At 46.0% G+C, this 19863-nt stretch overlaps 1 protein-coding gene across 1 annotated transcript in view; it reads right to left on the minus strand.

Moving 5' to 3' along the window:
* Positions 1–13775: 13775 nt before the first annotated feature.
* The window catches only part of Cdkl3 (cyclin dependent kinase like 3), an 86265-nt gene continuing 80177 nt past the window's right edge, over positions 13776–19863 (minus strand). Inside the window, exon 13 of the mRNA XM_052757907.1 lies at positions 13776–14550. Coding sequence (XP_052613867.1) covers positions 14485–14550 — 66 coding nt within the window. The 3' untranslated portion in view covers positions 13776–14484. The remainder of the gene's footprint in view (positions 14551–19863) is intronic.

The raw sequence follows: 19863 nt of genomic DNA on the forward strand, positions 1-19863 counted from the left end.
CCGGCGTGGTGACGTCACGCCGGCGTCGGGGGGCCGCGGGGAGGGCGTCGGAGCGGGGCCCGGACCCAAAGCGGCGCACCGTGGGGCCCAGGCGCAGGCGCAGCGGAGCTGGATGCCGAAGGAAGTGCCTTCGATTTCGGGGCGTGGTCCTCCCGCGGGGAGGGCGGCGGGGGAAGGGAAGAACGGAGTTGGAGCAAGCGCAGTGCTCCTCGAAGCGGCGAACCCGGTTAATCCCGGAGCTCTAGGCTCCGAAAGACGCCTGCGCGGACTCCGCGCATGAGCAGTCCCGGTAGGCGAGGGCCGGCTATCCGTGACCTGGTCTCTCTGGAAGGCTGCCGGATGACACCTCTCAGATGTGGTCTTGGGCCTGGCAGCCTGATCACTGAAACAACAGTCACAACACTAAGGCGCGTAGTCCGGCAGCCCTGGGAACCGCATGAGAGTCCCACATCTTTGAGGACAAGAACTGACGCCTAGTGGCAGGCTGCCTGGAGTGACCTTCCCCACCTCTGGGCGTTGCAGGCTGCTGTAATTAGGTCGTTCGTGGGTGGAGGAAGGTGTACCTGCTTGAGGTGTGTCACTCGCTCAGCTGACATCCCCAGCAGACACCTGTCCCAGCGCGATGGCGAGGCCGAGGCCAGGCCATCGATCCTGGCCTCGTCCCGAGCCTAGCTTCCTCTCCTGGGGCCTTTGCTCCGGTGTGCACTTTTCTCCAAGTCCCGCGCCCCCTGGAAATGATCCTGGCCTACTTTCTAGAGGACAAGCCGGTAGAACGTGAACATATCGGTCTTGGCTGTGTTCTGGTGCTGGGAGAAGGAGCTACAGGAAAGGAAGCTGATACTCAAGGATCGGCCCTTGACCTGGTTATTGAATCTCTTTGGGGTTTGCGAAACGTTTTCACATTGTACTGTCCCTGCACTTACAGAGATACTTGGCTCCACAGAGCGCCAACTATTTACCAGATCCCATGCCTAGAGGATAGAGGGGTCATGCAGACAAACAAGGGCTGCTGCCCTAGGGGAGCTTGAGTTTTCCCAACAGTACCAGCGAAAATGGATGGAATGGACACAAGTTATACACTGCTCTCCCCAGAGCTTGAGAGATACAGAAGTCAAAGGATGGTTTACCATGAAGGGGAAGGCAAGAGCTGATCTTCTAAGCTCTACTGTGAAGAGCAGTCAAACCTGATCATGCTGGGCAAGATGCAGCTCAGAGGGCATCACCCTGACCCACAAGCTAAGAGAGGGCCTCAGTGGCCCCATCCACAAACGGCAGGGCTGAAAATCCTCCTTTATCAAGGACAACCTGCTTGGCCAGGTGAACTGGCTTGACCAATTCTGCTTTTCCTAGGTACCTCCCTCTAGAGTGCCCAAAGAAAGTGCCTGAGATCTACTCTTCTAGAAGCTTTCTTACACACTTGTTCTGCCAGAGTGGGGAAAGGTCATTTCAGCTCAAATTCTGACTGGTTTGCAGTGAACAACCCCGAATAGCAGACGGAGGTAGAGGAGTTAAGACTGTGTGAGATGAACAGAGAAATGATGGTTGGTGCCCATAGTTACAGAGCTATGTTCACTGCGTTGCTTGTCTTACTCTTCACCTTTGCCCTGGACCCCTGTGAGAACTGGGCCTGTCTTGAAGAGTAGGAAGCAGGCAAGAACACACAAAACAGAAGGGATTTCTCCAAGGTAATGGTCAGGCTTGAGAACTTCATACTGCCAAGGTCTCAGCCATAGTCATACAGATCCTGAAATACAGAAGAGGATCAGCAGGCATCCCTCTGCCTGCATTTTTTTCACCTGTAGACAGTGATGATGTTAGTTTGGCAGATTGAAAAGTACTAAACGCCCACTATCTATGCTAAGGTTATATAATGAGGGTTCTTCCAAAGTACTAGCGAGGCACTCCTTGCTGGTAGCGCTGATGTGTTATTATTTTCTCTTGATGCAGGTTACTTGGCTCACCACCCTCACAAAATGGAGGGAAGATATAATTATATGTACTTAAAACATCCTGCCAAATAATTAGATGCTGTGACTTAACTTCTTGAGGAATGACTTCTAGGAAGCTCTCATTAGTATTCAGGCAGTGGAATAAGGCATACCAGATCATAAACAATACAGGACCATGCGAATCGGGATGCCTTTTCTCTCAGCAGAAATAGAATGCTTTCATACTCTGTAGAACCTCAAAATAATCAAGGGAGCTGAAAGTTGGGTTTGATTAATCTGGTCTCAACTAATTTGACCCAAATGACTCAATCTGAGAGCTGATGAATACTTGGAACAAAACATTTAAAACAGCTGGGAGTGATTTCTCATGCTTGTAATATCAGCACTAAGGAGGATGAGGCAGGAGGATTTCCTTCATTTCAAGGACAGCCTGGGCTATACAATGAATCCAAGGCAAGTAGGGTTGCAGTGTAAGACCCTGTCTTGAAAGCCAAAAGATAATGTAAAAAGAAAAAGAATTATCTTTTTAACTTCTGGACAAAACAAAAACAAAACAAAAATATCATGAAGACGACTTTGATCATAGATTAGATGACAAATCCAGTGTACAGTGAGTCTGTGTTGCCCAGGATGTTTGAACATAGCTAGAAATAAAAATCATCTGACGATGGGGGCGGGGTAGGAGGCAGACAATCTTGAGCAAATAGCTATATAATAGACACTCTTAGCCAAGATATTAAACTGACATTAAGCGTGGAGAAGGAATGAGATATACTTCACCAGCATTATCCAGCTACATTTTAGTTTCTTTCTCCCGCTCCCCCCCCCCCCCCCCCCCGAGCTGAGGACCAAACCCAGGGCCTTGCGCTTGCTAGGCAAGCGCTCTACCACTGAGTTAAATCCCCAACCCCCATTTTAGTTTGTTGTTGTTGCTTCTTCCCCAACTTAACCCACTGACATGGAAAGCGGAGGAATGGAAGGATCAGCTCTAGGGTCGATGGAACTGGGTTCAAATCCCTGTTTTGCAGATGCCAAGTCAGGGGGGGCATCCTCCCTCCCCCTTTCTCTCCCTACCTTCCTTCCTTTTCTCTTTTTCTTGCTTTCTTTCATCAGGAACTCACTGTGTAGACCAGGCTGGCCTAGAACTCACAGAGCTCTGCCTGCCTCTGCCTCCAAGGGCTGGGATTAGAGGCACAGCCACTGCATCCAGTGTCATCTAGAGAGTCTAAGTCCTGGCTTCCTTAGCTGTAAAGTAAGGATAACTGTAATAGCCAAGTAAGTCTATTCTGAGGGTTAAACGAGATTATAAAGGTATAGCACTGAGCAGCACAGAATACATAGCTACTAAGTGTTTTATATCATTTCTATTGTAAATCCAATTTTAAACATGCCCATTACCCATTAGAATCCCTCAGGTATATAAAAAAAACACCATGTATAATCAAATCATAGCAGGAAGTGGAGGTGGGAGAGGAAATTCAAGCAAGGAAAGAGGTAGAAATAGAACAATTCCCTCGTCACCAGGAGACCTGTTGTATAGAGACAGTTACTTAGAAATAAATCCAAGAATTAATACATTTGTCAGGCTCATGTTCTTCTTAGCTCCAAATCCTGTGTCTAAAAAGATCACCAGACCTAAAAAGGAGAACATGTTCTTTGCACCTACGTCTCCTAGGCCTCAGAAGTCCCAGCCAGCATCTTACTGGTCCTGCTCAGGGAAGAAGGCCTAGGATGCTCTGGCCAACTGGGCCTGCCTACCCACCATCCTTCTGCACTCCACATACCCAAGGCTACCGGAGATATCTATCTATTCCTTTTTGAAGTCTTCAGAAAAAAAAAATATGCCTTTTCACCTACACTGAGTTTTATAGATGTGGCCAAAGTTTTGTGGAACTTTGTCACAGAAACACTACTGACCTTCCTCCCAACTCCTGTCACTTGACTAAAGGCAGAGAGAGGATCACGTCGCTGCCTGATGCCCATGACGTCCAGGCAGTTCTCAGTTACACAAGGAAACAGCACAGGAAAAGAAAGGCAAAGTTCACCGTCCAGAAGGCAGGCCAAGCCTCAGGAACACTGCCACTAGCCCTGCAGTTCCCAGGAGTCCTGTCACAAGTCTATTTATTGACACAGGTGACTATTTATAGTGTAAAAAGTACCTAAGGAAACAATAGGTATATCTGGATGTGGTGGGACATACCTGTACACCAAGCACTCAGGAGGCTGAGGCAGTGGGATCCTGAGCTTGAGACCAACCTGGGCTGTACAATGGGACCCTGACTCAAAGCCAACAGACAAAAAAACGACAGCCATTTGTATGAAGCATCTTTTCCAAATACAGGAGGTTGGTAATAGTTGAGTGGGATTTTTTTTTAACCTGTGCTTACTTGATTCTTCTGTAATGAGTACATATTACCTCTATGACAGTGAAAAGAAAACACCCAGGATATCTGAGTAGACAGGGCATATCTTCAGAGAGTCACAGGTTCAAAGAACTCATAGCTAGGGGCCAGAGAGATGGCTCAGTGAGTGAAGTAAGGTACTTGCTACCAAGCCTGATGACCTGAGTTTGATCCTGGGATCCACAGGGTGAAAAGAGAGCACTGATTTCCTGAGGGCTGTCCTCTGAGCACATGTGCTGTGGAATGTGCAAATACACACATAGATGAAAAGTAAAATATAAAGGAAGATGTAAAACCTCATAGCCAGGAGGCCAGCTAACTATTGCACTGTGCCATTATTTACGGCCCCCACTTCCTGATGGAAAGGAATCCCAGCTCTCTTATGGCCTTCTCATTTGCCTCCTCACCAGGCATCCCAAGATTCCAATTTGTTGCTGGGCGGTCGTGGCACACGCCATTAGTCCCAGCACTTGGGAGGCAGAGGCAGGTAGATCTACATGAGCTCGAGGACAGTCTGGTCTACAAAGTAAGCTCCAGGACAGTCAGGGCTACACAGAGAAACCCTGTCTTGAAAAACCAAAGGGGAGGGAGGGAGGGAGGGAAGGAGGGAGAGAGAATTCCAACTTGTCTTTCCTCCTGCCTTCCCTCTTGCAGGCTGTCCCCACTTCTTGGGCTCCTTACCCCCAACCCCAGCCCCCACCACCCAAGCTGTTCTTGCCCACCATGCTCCCCCTCTCAGCCTTTGCTCTAGAATGCTCCCTGTGTCTATGTGAGGCCTAGCTGTCCACAGTCAGTTTGAACTTCTTGCTGACTCTCGGTCTCTCTTCCTCATTTTTGTTTTCCTTATGCCCCTTTTCTCCTCTTCTCCTCACTTTATCCTCCCCTCCACCCTTTCTCTCTCTCGTATGCTTTTTTCTTCCTTTCTGTGGTGCCGGGCATCAAACCCAGTGCCTCTCCCACGACAGGCAAATGCTCTATCACTCACAGGTCCATATAGCTACCTGAAGTTGACAGGGGAGCCAGCAGGCAAGATGGCCCCTTGATTACTACATATTCATTATTTAAATTTAAATTGTTGGCGTTAGTGAAATGGCAACTTGCAGGAGTTGGTTCTCTCATTCCACCATGAGAAACCCTGGGGTGGAATTCAGGTCCAGGCCCAATGGCCTTTATCCACTGAGTCACTGGTCTTTCTGTGTTCATCCCCAAATTCTGATTCTGGGGGATGACAATGGAGTTGAGTCCCAAAACAAAAGAAGGAACAGATAATGTGTGCAGGCAAAAGTGACGGGTGACTTGGTGTCTACAAGCTGATGGTCAGTTCTCAGAGGAAGCATGCTAAATATCTGCCTCATCTTTGGGGGAACAGACAAAAGGCCACCAGCCTCTGTCCATCACTAACACTAAGAAGAGACAGCATTTATTTTTGTTTGTTTGTTTGTGGTTTTTGGTTTTTAGACAGGGTTTCTCTGTATAGTTTTGGTGCCTGTCCTGGATCTCGCTCTGTAGACCAGGCTGGCCTTGAACTCACAGAGATCCGCCTGACTCTGCCTCCCGAGTGATGGGATTAAAGGCATGCACAACCGCCACCCGGCAAATTCTCAGTTCTTTAATTCATATAGAGATAGTCTCTCCACCCCCAGGGGTTGTTTGCAATTTAGTCTTCTTTTCCTTTATTTCTTTTCTTTCTTTCTTTCCTTGGAGTCTCATGCAGCCCAAACTGGCCCTGAACTCATTATGTAGCCAAGAAAGGACTTGAACTCCTGATCCTCTTGTCTTAACCTCCCAAGAGTTGGGATTACAGGCATGCAACACTACACCTGGTTGAATTTTGTTGGTGATGTTTTTTGTTTGTTTTGGTTGGGTTTGGTTTTTGGTTTTTCAAGACAGAGTTTCAATGTGTAGCCTTGGCTGTCCTGAAACATGCTCTGTAGACCAGGCTGGCCTGAACGCATAGAAATCCACCTACCTACCTCTGCGTCCTGAGTGCTGGGATTAAAGGTGTGCACCACCACTGCCTGGCTTGTTGTTGTTTAATAGACATTTTTGTTGAGAGATTTTAATGATTTATCTATCTATCTATCTATCTATCTATCTATCTATCTATCTATTTATTTATTTTACGTGCATTGGTGTTTTGTCTGCATGTATGTTTGTGTGAGGGCATCAGATCCCCCTGGAACTGGAGCTACAGATAGTTATGAGTTGCCATGTGGGTGCTGGGAATTGAACTTGGATCCTCTGGAAGAGCAGCCAGTGCTCTTAACTGCTGAGCCATCTCTCCAGCCCTGAGAAATTTTAGATTTACATGCAGCTGTTAAAAATAACATGAAGAGATCACCATCTCCCAGCACCAACATCTTGCAGTGTTATAATACAATGCTACAACTTGGATACTGTCATCAACTCAGCCAGCGTGTGTGACTCACACTTGCCCAGTTTTAGATACACATTTGTGTGCTAGTCTCTATATAGTGTTCTCCCAGCTGGCATTTTCTTTTGCATCGACATTTTTTTTCTTTCTGTAAAAAGGACCTTCATCTTCACAATTATGATTCTCTCAAGTACCTGATTTCCAAAAGGAATCTGGTTCCTAGCTCTGGGGATTCTAGAAGACGAAGATCCCCAAACCTCTACAGCTCTCAGTTCCAAAAATCAGCCCAGACCATTTTGAGACAATGTCCCATTATGTTTGCCCAGACTAGCCTCAGACTTGCTCTATAGCCCAGGCTGGACTCAAACTTGTGATTGCTGTCTTTCAGCCTCCTGAATCCTGGGACTACAGGTGTGTGCCACCATGACAGGCACAGGAATACAGTGGGTGAAAGGTGATAGGAATAGGGGGAGAGGAAGGAAAATTCAAAGGCCTATCACAGCTTGAATTAAAAATGTCCCTCACAGGCTCTTGTTTAAGTACTCCTTTCCTGGCTGGGGTGCTGTTTTGGCAGGTGGTGGGACCTTTAAGAGGTGGGTCCGGCTGGTAGAAGTAACTTACTAGAGACAGGCCTTTGAAGATTCTAACCCAGAATCTGCTTCCAACCTTCTCTGCTTCCTAGCCCACCGCTGTGGTGGTCTAAATGAGAAATATCCCCCATAGGCTCATGGCTTTGAACACTTCATCCCAGATGGCATCCCTGGGGCAGGGACAACTCAGCCTTAGGAGCTCATGTGATGCCACCACATCGCCATGAAGCCGCAGGACTTGCTTGCTGGCTCACTTTGGGTCTTGATTTGCTACGGCACAGTGCTGCATTCCTGTCCTTCCCTCTGGGGCTGGGAATGTCACTCTGTGCCACTGTGTGTTGGAAGTACTTACTTTTGTATTCTGCGAGGTCTCACAGGTGAGAGATAGCCTTGAGTCTCAGAAGAAACTTGGGATTTCTGAACAGTGGTGGGACATTACACTATGTGGAATATTCGGGTTGAACTAAAGGCACCTGGCATCAAGAGATGGCCATAACCCTTTGTGGGGCTGTGGCAGAACGCTATGGTTTAAGTCTGAGATGTGCCCCACAGGCTCTTGAGATTGTTGTGTTGTTTCCCAAAGAGCTGGGATAGTAGGCATGTGCCACCATGCCCAGTCAATCTCAGTGCTTGTTCCCTAGCTCTTGGCACTATTTGGGGAGACTTTAGGACCCTTAGGAGGTAAGCCAGACTAGTATAGCTCTCAAGGGGCAGGCCTTAGGCAGTAACAGCCCAGATCTTGGTTTCAGCTGCTGCTGCCCAGCCACATGCCTTCCCTACCTTAGAGACGTACCCCTCTGAACCCATGAGCCCAGATGAGTCTTTCCTCCCTTGGACTGCTTCTATCAGGTATTTTATCACAGTGCTAAGACACAGAACTACCACACAGTCCACTGAGCACAGTGCTAAGACGTGGAACTACCACACGGTCCACTGAGCACAGTGCTAAGACACGGAACTACCCACAGTCCACTGAGCACAGTGCTAAGACACGGAACTCCTACACAGTCCACTGGGCTTGGGTCCCAGCAGGGAGGCAGGCAGTCCAACAAGCAGACAGATCATTTATTAATCATGTCCCCAAAAGACAGGACATTGCTTGGTGACATTGGGAAAGTCCTTCTGCAGAAGCTGATGCATGAGCTCCATCTTGAAGAAGAGCCTGGAATTCTCTAGCTGAGAAGAGAAGAACTGTTGAAAACCATTCCTTTTAAATCATATCTAGTCTATTCTCAGTGCTTGGAGAGAACACAGGAAACCATGTCTACGTTTGTTTACAATGTTAAGGTGTCAAATTCTTCAACCCCTGTGTGCAAGTGCCGAGGCCAAGAGATTTGTTCCCCCTTGAGTCTGTTTTCCACTGTCTTGTCCAGATTGGACACCAGATCCTGCCTGCTTAGTTTGAGAAAGGCATTTTATCTCTAGGGCTTTGATCACATCAGAGCTTATATTTAAAGCATGAGAGATGAGAAAAGACCGCGGCCATGCCCTTGACTCTGTCTCATGGTGGCTCCACCCTCCTCCTCTCTACTGAAGACTCTGGAAGCCAATCCTTCAACGGTTGGAGTCAGCTGGTCAAGCCATGAATAAGACATCTTAGCCCTCTAATGACTGAGTTGGCCCTTTCGTCAAGGGTTCATCAGAACCTCCCAGAGGGATGGGGGTCCTGACCCCTCATGTCTGTTCTCCCTGTGTTTGCCGGTTAGCTCCCTCCCGTGTACGCTGGCTCAGACACCCCATGGATTTCTGTGTGGGCTTCAGGTTCCCCATAAGGCTGCTCAGTTCTCAGCTGTTTTCACAGAGACCACACACTCTGCTGCAGACTGACTCCTAGCAGACCCATACTCTCAACAGCCCCTGGAAGCCATGTTCAAGGCATCTTTTTTTTTTTTTTATGATCTCTGGTGTGTGTGTGTGTGTGTGTGTGTGTGTGTGTGTGTGTTTTCCCGAGACAGAGTTTCTCTGTGTAATTTTGGTGCATATCTTGGATCTTGCTCTGTAGACCAGGCTGGCCTCGAACTCACAGAGATCGCCTGGCTCTGCCTCCCAAGTGCTGGGATTAAAGGCAAGTGCTACTACCATCCAGCTCTACAGCTTATTTATTTCCCAAACCTCAGCACTTCCTCTGCAGCACCATCCTCATAGGGTTAGTTTACTCTTTAAATAGACGGCCTGACTGGGCATGATGATGCACGCCTTTAATCCAACCACTGGGGAGGCAGAGGCAAGCAGATCTCTGTGAGTTCGAAGCCAGCCTGGTCTACATAGTGAGTCCCAGGACAGCCAAAGTTGCATAGTGAGACTTTGTCCCAAACAAACAAACAAATGAATAAACAAATAGCCTAAGCTGGAGAGGTGGCTCAGTGGTTAAAAGCATGCACTACTTTTTCAGAAGACTCAAGTTTAATTTCCAGCACCCACACCAGACAGCTTACAATTGCCTGTAACTCCAGCTCCTAAAGATCTGGACACTGAGGGCACTTGCACATATCCACACACAGAAACACATATACATACAATAAAACAAAAATTTTTAAAAAGCCCATGTGAAGCTCTTAGCCTGTAGCTTGCATGTCATCTATCTGAGCTGTTCTTAACATTATTCTGAGACAGAGTCTCCAAAAAACACATCATCCACATCACACACATTCACACCACACACATCCACATCACACACATTCACACCACACACATCCACATCACACACATTCACACCACACACATCCACATCACACACATTCACACCACACACATCCACAACCCACACATTGACACCACACACATCCACATCACACACATTCATACCACACACATCCACATACAGTTGTGTCTTTCTGGGTTTTTGGGGTTTTGTTTGTTTTAAGGTGGGGTCTTTCTATATAGACCAGGCTGGTCTCAAACTGGTAATTATCCTATCTCAGCCTCTCAAATGCTGGGATGACAGGTATGAGCCACTGTGCCTACCTTCCCAGCTTGTGTGTGTCTATATACTCAAAGGAATTGAAAGCTGAGTTGGTACTGTGTAACCTGCTTTATTCATTTATGGATCACGAGCACTGCCTCATGTACTTAGTTAGTTACCATGTGAAAATCACATTTTCAGTTACTATCTGGTTTTCTTTTTCTCTTTTTTTCTTTTTCTTTTTTTTTTTTTTTTTTTTTTTTTTTTGGTTTTTCGAGACAGGGTTTCTCTATATCTTTGGAGCCTCTCCTGGATCTTGCTCTGTAGACCAGACTGGCTTTGAACTCACAGAGATCCACCTGGCTCTGCCTCCCGAGTGCTGGGAATAAGGGTGTGTGCCTCCACCGTCTGGTTACTATCTGGTTTTCTAATATGTTGATATTCATACAATTCATAATGCATGATCTTGGCCCTTAAATTGCTTCCTATTTTCATTTCTGTATACAGTGCTGTGGTAAATGTCCTTGCTCATAAGCTTGTGTCTCTGGTTCTAGTTCTTCAAGACAGATGCCCAGGAGTGGCCCGTCTCTACTCTGCTGTTGCTTTGCTAATATTAGGTATGCAGAATTGCATCATAATTCCTGGCTCATGACACATTCTCATAGTTGACCAGCGGATGGTCCGATCTTATTGGTTTAGGCAACAAATTTATTAATTTAATAATGTAATCAGTAACCAGTATCTAACCACAGCCTGCCATCTCCCTCTCCTCCCCACCCAAGGGCACCATCTTGATCTATGTTCATTTCCTTGCTTTCTTTTTATGTTGTTTCATTGTTTCTATATGTATTCCTAAAGTATATATTTTTTACAAATAGGGTATCATGTTGTATGTAATTGTTTAGGACTTTTTCTGTGTTTAATATTAACTGACTAACATCCAACTATATCACTGCACATTGCTGTGGGTTATTCACGCTGATGGATACAGAGGCATAAATGTCCCATGGCTCATCATCTTCTCACTCTCCCATGGATGACAAACACCATCTCCAAGGCTTTGCTCTTCCACACAGCACATCTGTGATGTCATCAACATCTCCTTCACTTGCACCAGCCACAGACCAGACCCTCTGGATACTCATTCTCGGTGTTCATACTTCTATGGCCTGAGAGTCACGCTGTCAGGCCACTCTCCAGACGGAGAGAGCAGTTTGCTCCTCCTCCAGGAACAGAACGTGCACCTTCCCACACTCTTCCTAATGACAGGATCATTTAAGCCACTTTGACCATTTCACGGACAAAAGGTGACCTCTCCTGGCTCTGTGGCCAGGTCCTGAGCCTCTTGAAGCTGGGAACAGGTTTTTGGTTCTGAGAATTGTCTCCAGTCTGATAACGGCAGTGATTTCTGGGACGCAGTTCCCACTGGCTAAGCTGCTTCCCCATGTGCTGAGAGGAGTGACGACGGTGTTGGAAGGAGGCTGTGAGGGGAGCCAGGGTGGGAAACGTGCCCAGCTCACCACAGTGGAAGATTGTCTCCTGGTCCCAGCCCCTGCCAGTGTCAGATCACTCCTAATGAAACAGGCATTCTCTCTCCCTACTCACTATCCTAGGAAAGCCAGCATAATGCTACCCTTTGTTCTTGAATTGATAAATTTAAACCTGCTGCTATGCTCTGCAGTAAAAGAACTTTCTATTTTGGGCTTGGTGACATAGCCAAAACCGAGCAAGAACTGCAGGCTGCAGCGTGAGTTAATAGCTTTCTTTAGGGGAGAGAGGATCCACCAGCAAAAGAACCTTCCAAAGCGCGGCTTCTGCATAGCAACACGCAGCCCATCTGTCTATCTTTCTGCTGACAGATGTATTTCAAGACTGAAAACTAAACACTACTTAACATTCAAAAGAAACTGGGGGACGAACCCTGAACTGACAGCTATCCCTCCTTCCGGAAAGTATCTCCTGTAGCTAAGGCTGGCCTTGAATTCCTGATCCTCCTGCCTCTACCACCCCAGGCCTGGGATTTACAGGCAGAAGCCACCATGCTCAGTTTGGATTTCTTAGTCAAATGCAAGAATTTGCTGATGTCCCCTGTGTCCTTGGCACTCAGAAGGCACTGTCAAGGAAGACAGCTCAGTCCCCAGGAGATTCCTAGTCACCAAAACCACGATGCTAAGTTGAGGAGTGTCGGAGCACTACCCAAGAACAAGTTATTCTCTACTAGTCTGCTTCTGTGTGAGAAACCCGCCATACTTGGGTAGGGGTCTCCAGAAGACTCAGGTACCCAGAAAGGGCATGCTCAGATCTATCTAAGCCTGGCACCAGTTAGCACAAACCCAGGTCTGGAAGAAACAAAGTGTGAGTCCTCTCGCTCGCTCTTGTTAACGTTCTCTTAGGAGAAGTTTCAAGTGTGTCCAGAAGTACAGATGACAATGAGAGCAACTCTATTAGCTACTGTCTGGTTTCAGTGACTATCAACATCTGTCAGTCTCATTCCATCCATACCCAACCACTCCCCCCACATTTCCATTTTAAAGCAAATAGAGTCCTTGTCACCTTTATACACTTTATATGTACCTGTAGGAAACACAGACTTTTTTCAACAATTACTGTATTGAGGTTGAAAAAACAGTGATGTATTAGTGTCATCTAGGGTTAGAGGTCAAACTCATCTGGTGTTTCTTGTTCTTCACTGACTTCCTGCAATAGTGTGGTCTGACTCAGAGCAAAGCAATGCCTTTTGAGCAGCTGGAGTGGGGTAGATCTGTAACTTGTAACTACAGCACTTTGCAAATAGAGGTAGGAAGATTAGGGAGTTTAAGGGCATTCATCCTCTGTTATACACAACAAATCCCAGACCAGATTGGGTTACTTGAGACCTTGTCTCAAACAAATGCAAATAAAACAAAAACAAAACTAAAAAAAAAAAAAAAAAAGAACAGGCCCACAAGATGGCTTAGCTTGGGGACACTTGCTGCGAAGCCCAGGGACTTACTCGATGGAAGGAGACCCCTGACCTCACCTCGCAACACTAACTAACTAAAGTGAAAACATACTAATACCTCTTGCATTTGTGGATGGAGCTCATTGCTAAGGCCAAGCAGAGAGCAGGATCCAGTCTTTGTTTATAGTTTTAGCTACTTTTAGTTTGTAATTTTTGGGGGGTTTTGTTTTTGTTTCTTTTGAGACAGGGTTTCTTTGTGTGACAGCCCTGGCTGTCCTAGAACTCACAGAGATCCACCTGCCTCTGCCTCCCAAGTACTAGGATTAAAGGTGTGTGTCACCACTGCCCAACTAGTCTATAATTTTCAAAGTTTTAATTTGTTTTTTTTTTTGTGTGTTTTTTTTTTTTTTGTTTTTTTTTTTTGTTTTTCGAGACAGGGTTTCTCTGTGTAGCTTTGCGCCTTTCCTGGGACTCGCTTGGTAGCCCAGGCTGGCCTTGAACTCACAGAGATCCACCTGGCTCTGCCTCCCGAGTGCTGGGATTAAAGGCGTGCGCCACCACCGCCCAGCCAAAGTTTTAATTTGTAATAGCATCCTCCACCCTTGCCTTTACTTATTTGTATTTTGTTTGTTTTTTCCTTTTTGAAATTGTCTTACTCTGTAGGCCAAGCTGGCCCCAAACTCATGAATGAACTTCTTGCCTCAGCCTCCTGAGTCCTGGGGTCCCAGGTATGAGCCACTGTGCTTGGCTAGTTGCTCTTTCTTATCGTCCACTTTCTGGTAGGACTGAAGACAACAGGTCTTTCACTTGGGTGAGTAGTTAGCAGATTACTCCAGTCAAGCACTATAAAGTAACCACCAGTTATCGCACACACTGGAGTCTATGGGCAGGAATTCAAAGGCGGCACTGTGGGGGTGGCTTCTCTCTGTTCCATGCTTATTTGGGGCCTCCTCTGGGAAGATTTGGAATCTGCAATGATGTCACAGCTGAGATCTAGCAACACCTGAAGGTCTGATGACCCTCGAACAAGGGCTGCAGCCAGAGCCCTGACACGGCCATTCTTTATGGCTTAGTTTTCTGACAGCGGGGTGGATTCAAGAGAGTCAGACTTTTTGTTTTGTTTTGTCATATTTTATGGGGATCAAAGTATTCCAGCCAACAAGCCAGAGGCTGTATCGTTCTCTGCAACCACATCTCAGAGCTTAGTGTCAGTCTTGCTGTGCTCTGGCGGGTAAAAGTCCCGAGCCCTCTCCAGTGGGACGGGTCAGACTCTACCTTTAGAGTAGTAAGACCCCAGCAGAGGGTGGGGGATGATCAAGTGGAAGGTCAGGATGGCCAGTTGAAGTTGCCTCTCTTGCACCAACCAGGAAAGATGTTGTAAACGGAAGAACCCTGGGGGAGGAGAGAAGAGGAAGTCAGGCATATCCCACAGCTGTGCACACTGCACCCTGGACAACTGAGGGGGCTGACTGAGCTGAAACTCAGTACCAACTGTGTCCCCATCTCCAGGAGGAACAAGGGTACTCCCCACTTCATGTTAGACACCACAGGATGGCAGGTTCCCAATGGACTGCAGCCGTTAGAGGCATGTGTCTTCCTGACACTGGGCAACTATGGAACATGGGTTGTGATGGAGCATATTAGGTCTTTTGTGCCTTAAGCTAGACCCGCTAGTTAACCATAAAACTTGAAGTAGTAGTACTTCAATATTGTTTTAAATTATATGTGTGTGCTTGTGCATGAGTGTGTGTGCCCAGAAACCAGAAGAGACCATCAAATCCTTGAGAACTAAAGTTACAGGAGGTTCTAAGCTATCCAGTGTGGGTGCTGAGAACTGAACCCAGGCCCTCCACAAGAGCAACAAGTGCTTTTAGCCTCTGAGCTATCTCTCCATCCCTCAAATATTGTTTTTAAATGGTATACACTTCTAGCTTATAGGTCTCACACTTGTTATTGCTGTATTGGTCCTGCATGCTATAGTACTGTCTCAAAAGTTGAGACAACATGTCCTAATGTCCAGGGACCCAGACCTGCCCCATCTGCTGTCAGGCTTAGCTGGACACAAAATACGGACATAGAATTTCTAGGAAACCAAGCCAAACATAATTGAGGATTTTCTTTCCTTTCCCTTACTAATTTTTCTCAGGCCTCATAGCTTTTGTATTTGGGATAAATACAAGAGTAAGTACTTACAATCTTCTGGGGGTCAGGAAGCTAATAGAAGGTAATCTCCTAGGAGCTGAGAGATGGCTTAATAGTTAAGCCATAATGGCTGCTCTGCCAGAGGACCTGGGTCGGATTTTCAGCACCACATGGTGGCTCACAACTATCTATAATTTTAGTCCCAGGGTATCCATCTGGCCTCTGCAGGCACCAGGCATGCGTGTGGTACACAGACATACATGTAGACAAAATACCTATACACATAAATAAGTTACATAATTTAAAAAATAAATTTCCATGCATTAAAAAGATGCATTTTTAATTATGTGAATGTGGGGGGCAGGCTGTGCATGTGTGAATGTAGGTCCCTCAGAGTCCAGAAGAAGGCAAGGTATCAGATCATCTGAAGCTAGAGTTCTAGGCTGCTGTGAACTGCCCAGCTCAGGTCCTCTGCAAGAGCAGTACATGCTCTTAACCACTAAGATGTCTCTGCAGCCCAATTTCTAAGCATTTGATAGAGCAGAATAGCATCATACACCTCACACCTGACAAGGGCAGGCAAGTACCAAAACACTCCCACAGAAGCTAAAATTCTCTCAATGAAGCCTGCAGTGGTGGTGCACGCCTTGAATCCCAACACTCAGGAGGCAGAGGCAGGTGGATCTCTGTGAGTTCGAGGCTAGTCTGGTCTACAGAGTGAGTTCCAGGACAGCCAGGGCTGCACAGAGAAACCCTGTCTTGAAAAACAAAACAAAACACAAATTTCTGTCAGTGAGATTATCAAAACACTATGATGACACCGATAAAGACAGGAGTAAACATCCAGGTGAGGAAAGCCTCAAAGGGCACGGTCTGGGCACTTCAGTTTTATTTTCTTTTTTGAGTTTTTTCTTTTAATTTATTAATTAATTATTAATTATTAATTAAATATAAATTATTAATTAATTTATTTCTTTTAATGAGTTTTTCGAAGTCATTAAACCTCAGCTAGAGAGCATTCATCACATTGTATCAGTTCATAGCACATTATACTGTAATCAGTCCATGCAAGGCTCCTCTCGTTTTGTGTGTTAGTATGTCTGCATGCATGCACACATTACATTAGTATGTGTGGATGCATGAATCTGTGTATGTATGTAGTAGTATGTGCATATGCATGCATTTACATATACACAAATGGGGCATGCATGTATTTGCCCCATTCTTTTCTCTGGCCTTCTCTTTCAAGTAATCATTCTAATACACTTGATGTTTCCTGGCTTATACGTGTCCACGTCAGGTGTGTGCTATGGTTGGCATGTATTTTCATTTATATGAACAATACTAAGTTACATATCTCATTCGGTCTTCTTTTTTGTTTCCACCCCTCAATATGTTTTCTAGACCTGCCCATGTTTCTATTTGTACGTTTCATATATCAGCCCAACTGCTGAACAGCCCTCTGTAGTGTACACCCATGGTATTTGTCATCTCTGCTTCCCGAGTCATGGGTACTCTAGTGCCTCCAACTTCTCTTCTCAAACCAATGCTGCCAGGAGTGTATCAGACCCATATCAGACTCACATGGGAATCTCTCTCTCTCTCTCTCTCTTTGGTTTTTCGAGACAGGGTTTCTCTGTGTAGCTTTAGAGCCTGTCATGGAACTCACTCTGTAGACCAGACTGGCCTCGAACTCACAGAGATCCACCTGCCTCTGCCTCCCAAGTGCTGGGATTAAAGGCTTGTGCCACTACCACCCGGCTCCCTCTTTTTTTTTTTTGTTACATTTTTTCTAACTTATCATTATTATCATGTGTGCATGTGTGTATAGATGGTGTGCATATGTGTGTGTGTGCGTATGTGCATGTGTGTGTGTGTGTGTGCGTATGTGCATGTGTGTGTGTGCTCACATGTGTGGGCATTCCGACAGTGCACATGGAAGTCAAAGGACAGCTTTCAGGAGTTGGCTGTGTCCTTCTACTTGGCTGAGGCAGGGTCCATACTCAGGAGGCTACAGGTGAAGGCTTCTCCTTATTGGCCCCTTGCTCAAGATACCCTGGGCTGGCCGGGCGGTGGTGGCGCACGCCTTTAATCCCAGCACTCGGGAGGCAGAGCCAGGCGGATCTCTGTGAGTTCGAGGCCAGCCTGGTCTCCAAAGCGAGTTCCGGGAAAGGCGCAAAGCTACACAGAGAAACCCTGTCTCGAAAAACCAAAAAAAAAAAAAAAAAAAAAGATACCCTGGGCTGAGGCAAAGGGCTTAGGGCCAGCACTGCCTCATGTTGTCTTGAAGACGGTGGAGAAACATGGCCCCCCTACCACTGCTGCACTCTCTTGTGTGGACACAGGCAACACGGGAACCACATCTACTGAGCAGCAGCTCTAAGTGGCTTTGCCACATGTGGAGACCTGGCCCCGAGCCACTCAGGTTTGCCCCTTGCTAAAATCTTGTGACAGAAACAAATAAGAGTGGTTTCCACCCAAGGACACCAAAGGACAGGCTTGGCTTCAGCCATCTGGTGAGCTTTGAAAACGAGTCAGGATTGAGATCCAGCAGAAATTCTTATTGACTGTACAGACACATTTAAGCCCTCTTAAAGTGACTGTGTGTGGAGGAGATGAAATATCTAGGCATAAAGAAAGCTGCTGTTACTTATTTGATATTTGTATTGATTTATTTTGGTTTTTTGAGATAAGATTTTACTATGTAGCCCTGGCTGGCCTGGAACTCAGGGTCCCAGTTCTCAGCATATCCAGTGCTAGTATTACAAGTGCCATTTATCCTTTCTAAGGGGGTGGCTGTAGCATAGCTTGGTCCCCTTCTTGCAGTGGACCTGAATTTTGTTCCTAGGACCCACATCAGGCAAATCACAGCAGCCTATGACTTCAGCTCCAGGGAATCAATGCCTCCCTCTAGACTACATGGGCACCTGCACTCACACTGAGAAGTCCCATACAGAGTCTCTAAACCAACGTGCTGGAGAACAGAACACCAGAGAGGACACCTGACGTCCCTACAGTTCCATGAGCTCCTCAGAGTGAACAGATGAGTGTCCACACAGCACCAGCAGGTCCCCTCCCTGGGGTCAAGCCCTTGGATGAGAAAGTTTTCTGCTGTTGCCTTGCCAACAGCCAGGGACTCCCAGCTCCACATACCAGGCTTCTGAGGTCTTGATGAGTCAGGTCTGTTTCCTCCTCTACTTCCTTACCACCAGCATAGCTCAGTTTCAGCCTGGGACCAGGCAGGGCAGACAGTATCACTCACTCCCCACAGTGATTCATTTGGTTGATTCAACAGCTTGCTTGAAAGACAAATTACCTCCAAAACACTATTTGGAAGCCCAAACTAGAGATCATAATTCTCAAAATTTGCCATTCTAGAAAGCAATCACTTGATCCCCCACAGCCTCTAAGAAAGGCCCCAAGGTTGAGGTTGGCTGTGGTCCTGTACTGTGGAGGAGACCTGGCATGACCTCAAGTCAAGTCCCCGTCCGCTGAAGGACTTTGGATCATGTTTAAGATAATGCTATGACATTAGCTATAGTATTTTCTATAACTTTATGACAAAAGAGGACAAAGAACTGTAGGAATAACTGAATCACCTCTTGCTCCTTTTTCCTCCACCCAAGACCAGACTATCCCACCCCTCTTTGGCTTTTGGACACAGCCTTGTGTAGCCCAGCCTGGCCTCGAACTTACTATGAGGCCTTGAACTTCTGGTCCTCCTGCCTCTGCCTCCCCAGTGTTGGGATGACAGTGTTTGCCCCCATGCCTATCTATGCTAGCTAGTTTTATGTCAACTTGACACAAACTAGAGTGATTTGGGAAGAGGGCGTTTTAATTGAGAAAATGCCCATATCAGACTGGCCTGTAGGCAAGCCTGTGGGGCATTTTTTAATTAACAAGTTTCATGAACAAAGTAAGGCTAAGGTATGGAAATCTCCCAAGGATATAGATAAGAGGTAGATTATTGAATCTACTCTAAAAAATATAGAAATGATAGGATAAAAGGTTAGATTATTGAATCTACTCTGAAGGGAAAAAAAGAGGACATAGATACAACATAAAAAGGTAGATTATTGAATCTACTTTTAAAAGGCAACTACTAGTTTTAAATAATTTACATTGGATTGGATTTGTGTATACTGTATGCAAATTATGTATAGATACAAATTTGAGATTGATTTTGTTAGAAAATACTGTACATATATTTCTAATCTTGTTCAAGGTATTGTACCGATACAGTTCATTTAACAATGTAATGCAAATTGCTAGTCCTTAAAAGTTATTATTACCAACTAACTTGGATATAAGAAATGCAAGTTAATAGTCATTACAATCAAACTTGTAGTCATATTAGGTATGTTTTCAAGGTCAAACAGAAATACATTTTAGATAAACAGTTCATCTTCAAACACTTCAGAGATCTACCGAATATGGCATTTAAGATGTTTTAATAACATAGATTCTTTTTTTAATGACAATGAGACATGTCTGTTCCTAGCAGCACCAATATACTTCAGAGAAGATGATGGGCATCGGAAAAAAAACTCCATATGGAGTTTA

This window comes from Peromyscus californicus, unplaced genomic scaffold (genome assembly GCF_007827085.1).
Source record: "Peromyscus californicus insignis strain IS unplaced genomic scaffold, ASM782708v3 Scaffold_3__1_contigs__length_106647218, whole genome shotgun sequence".
Taxonomy (NCBI): domain Eukaryota; kingdom Metazoa; phylum Chordata; class Mammalia; order Rodentia; family Cricetidae; genus Peromyscus; species Peromyscus californicus.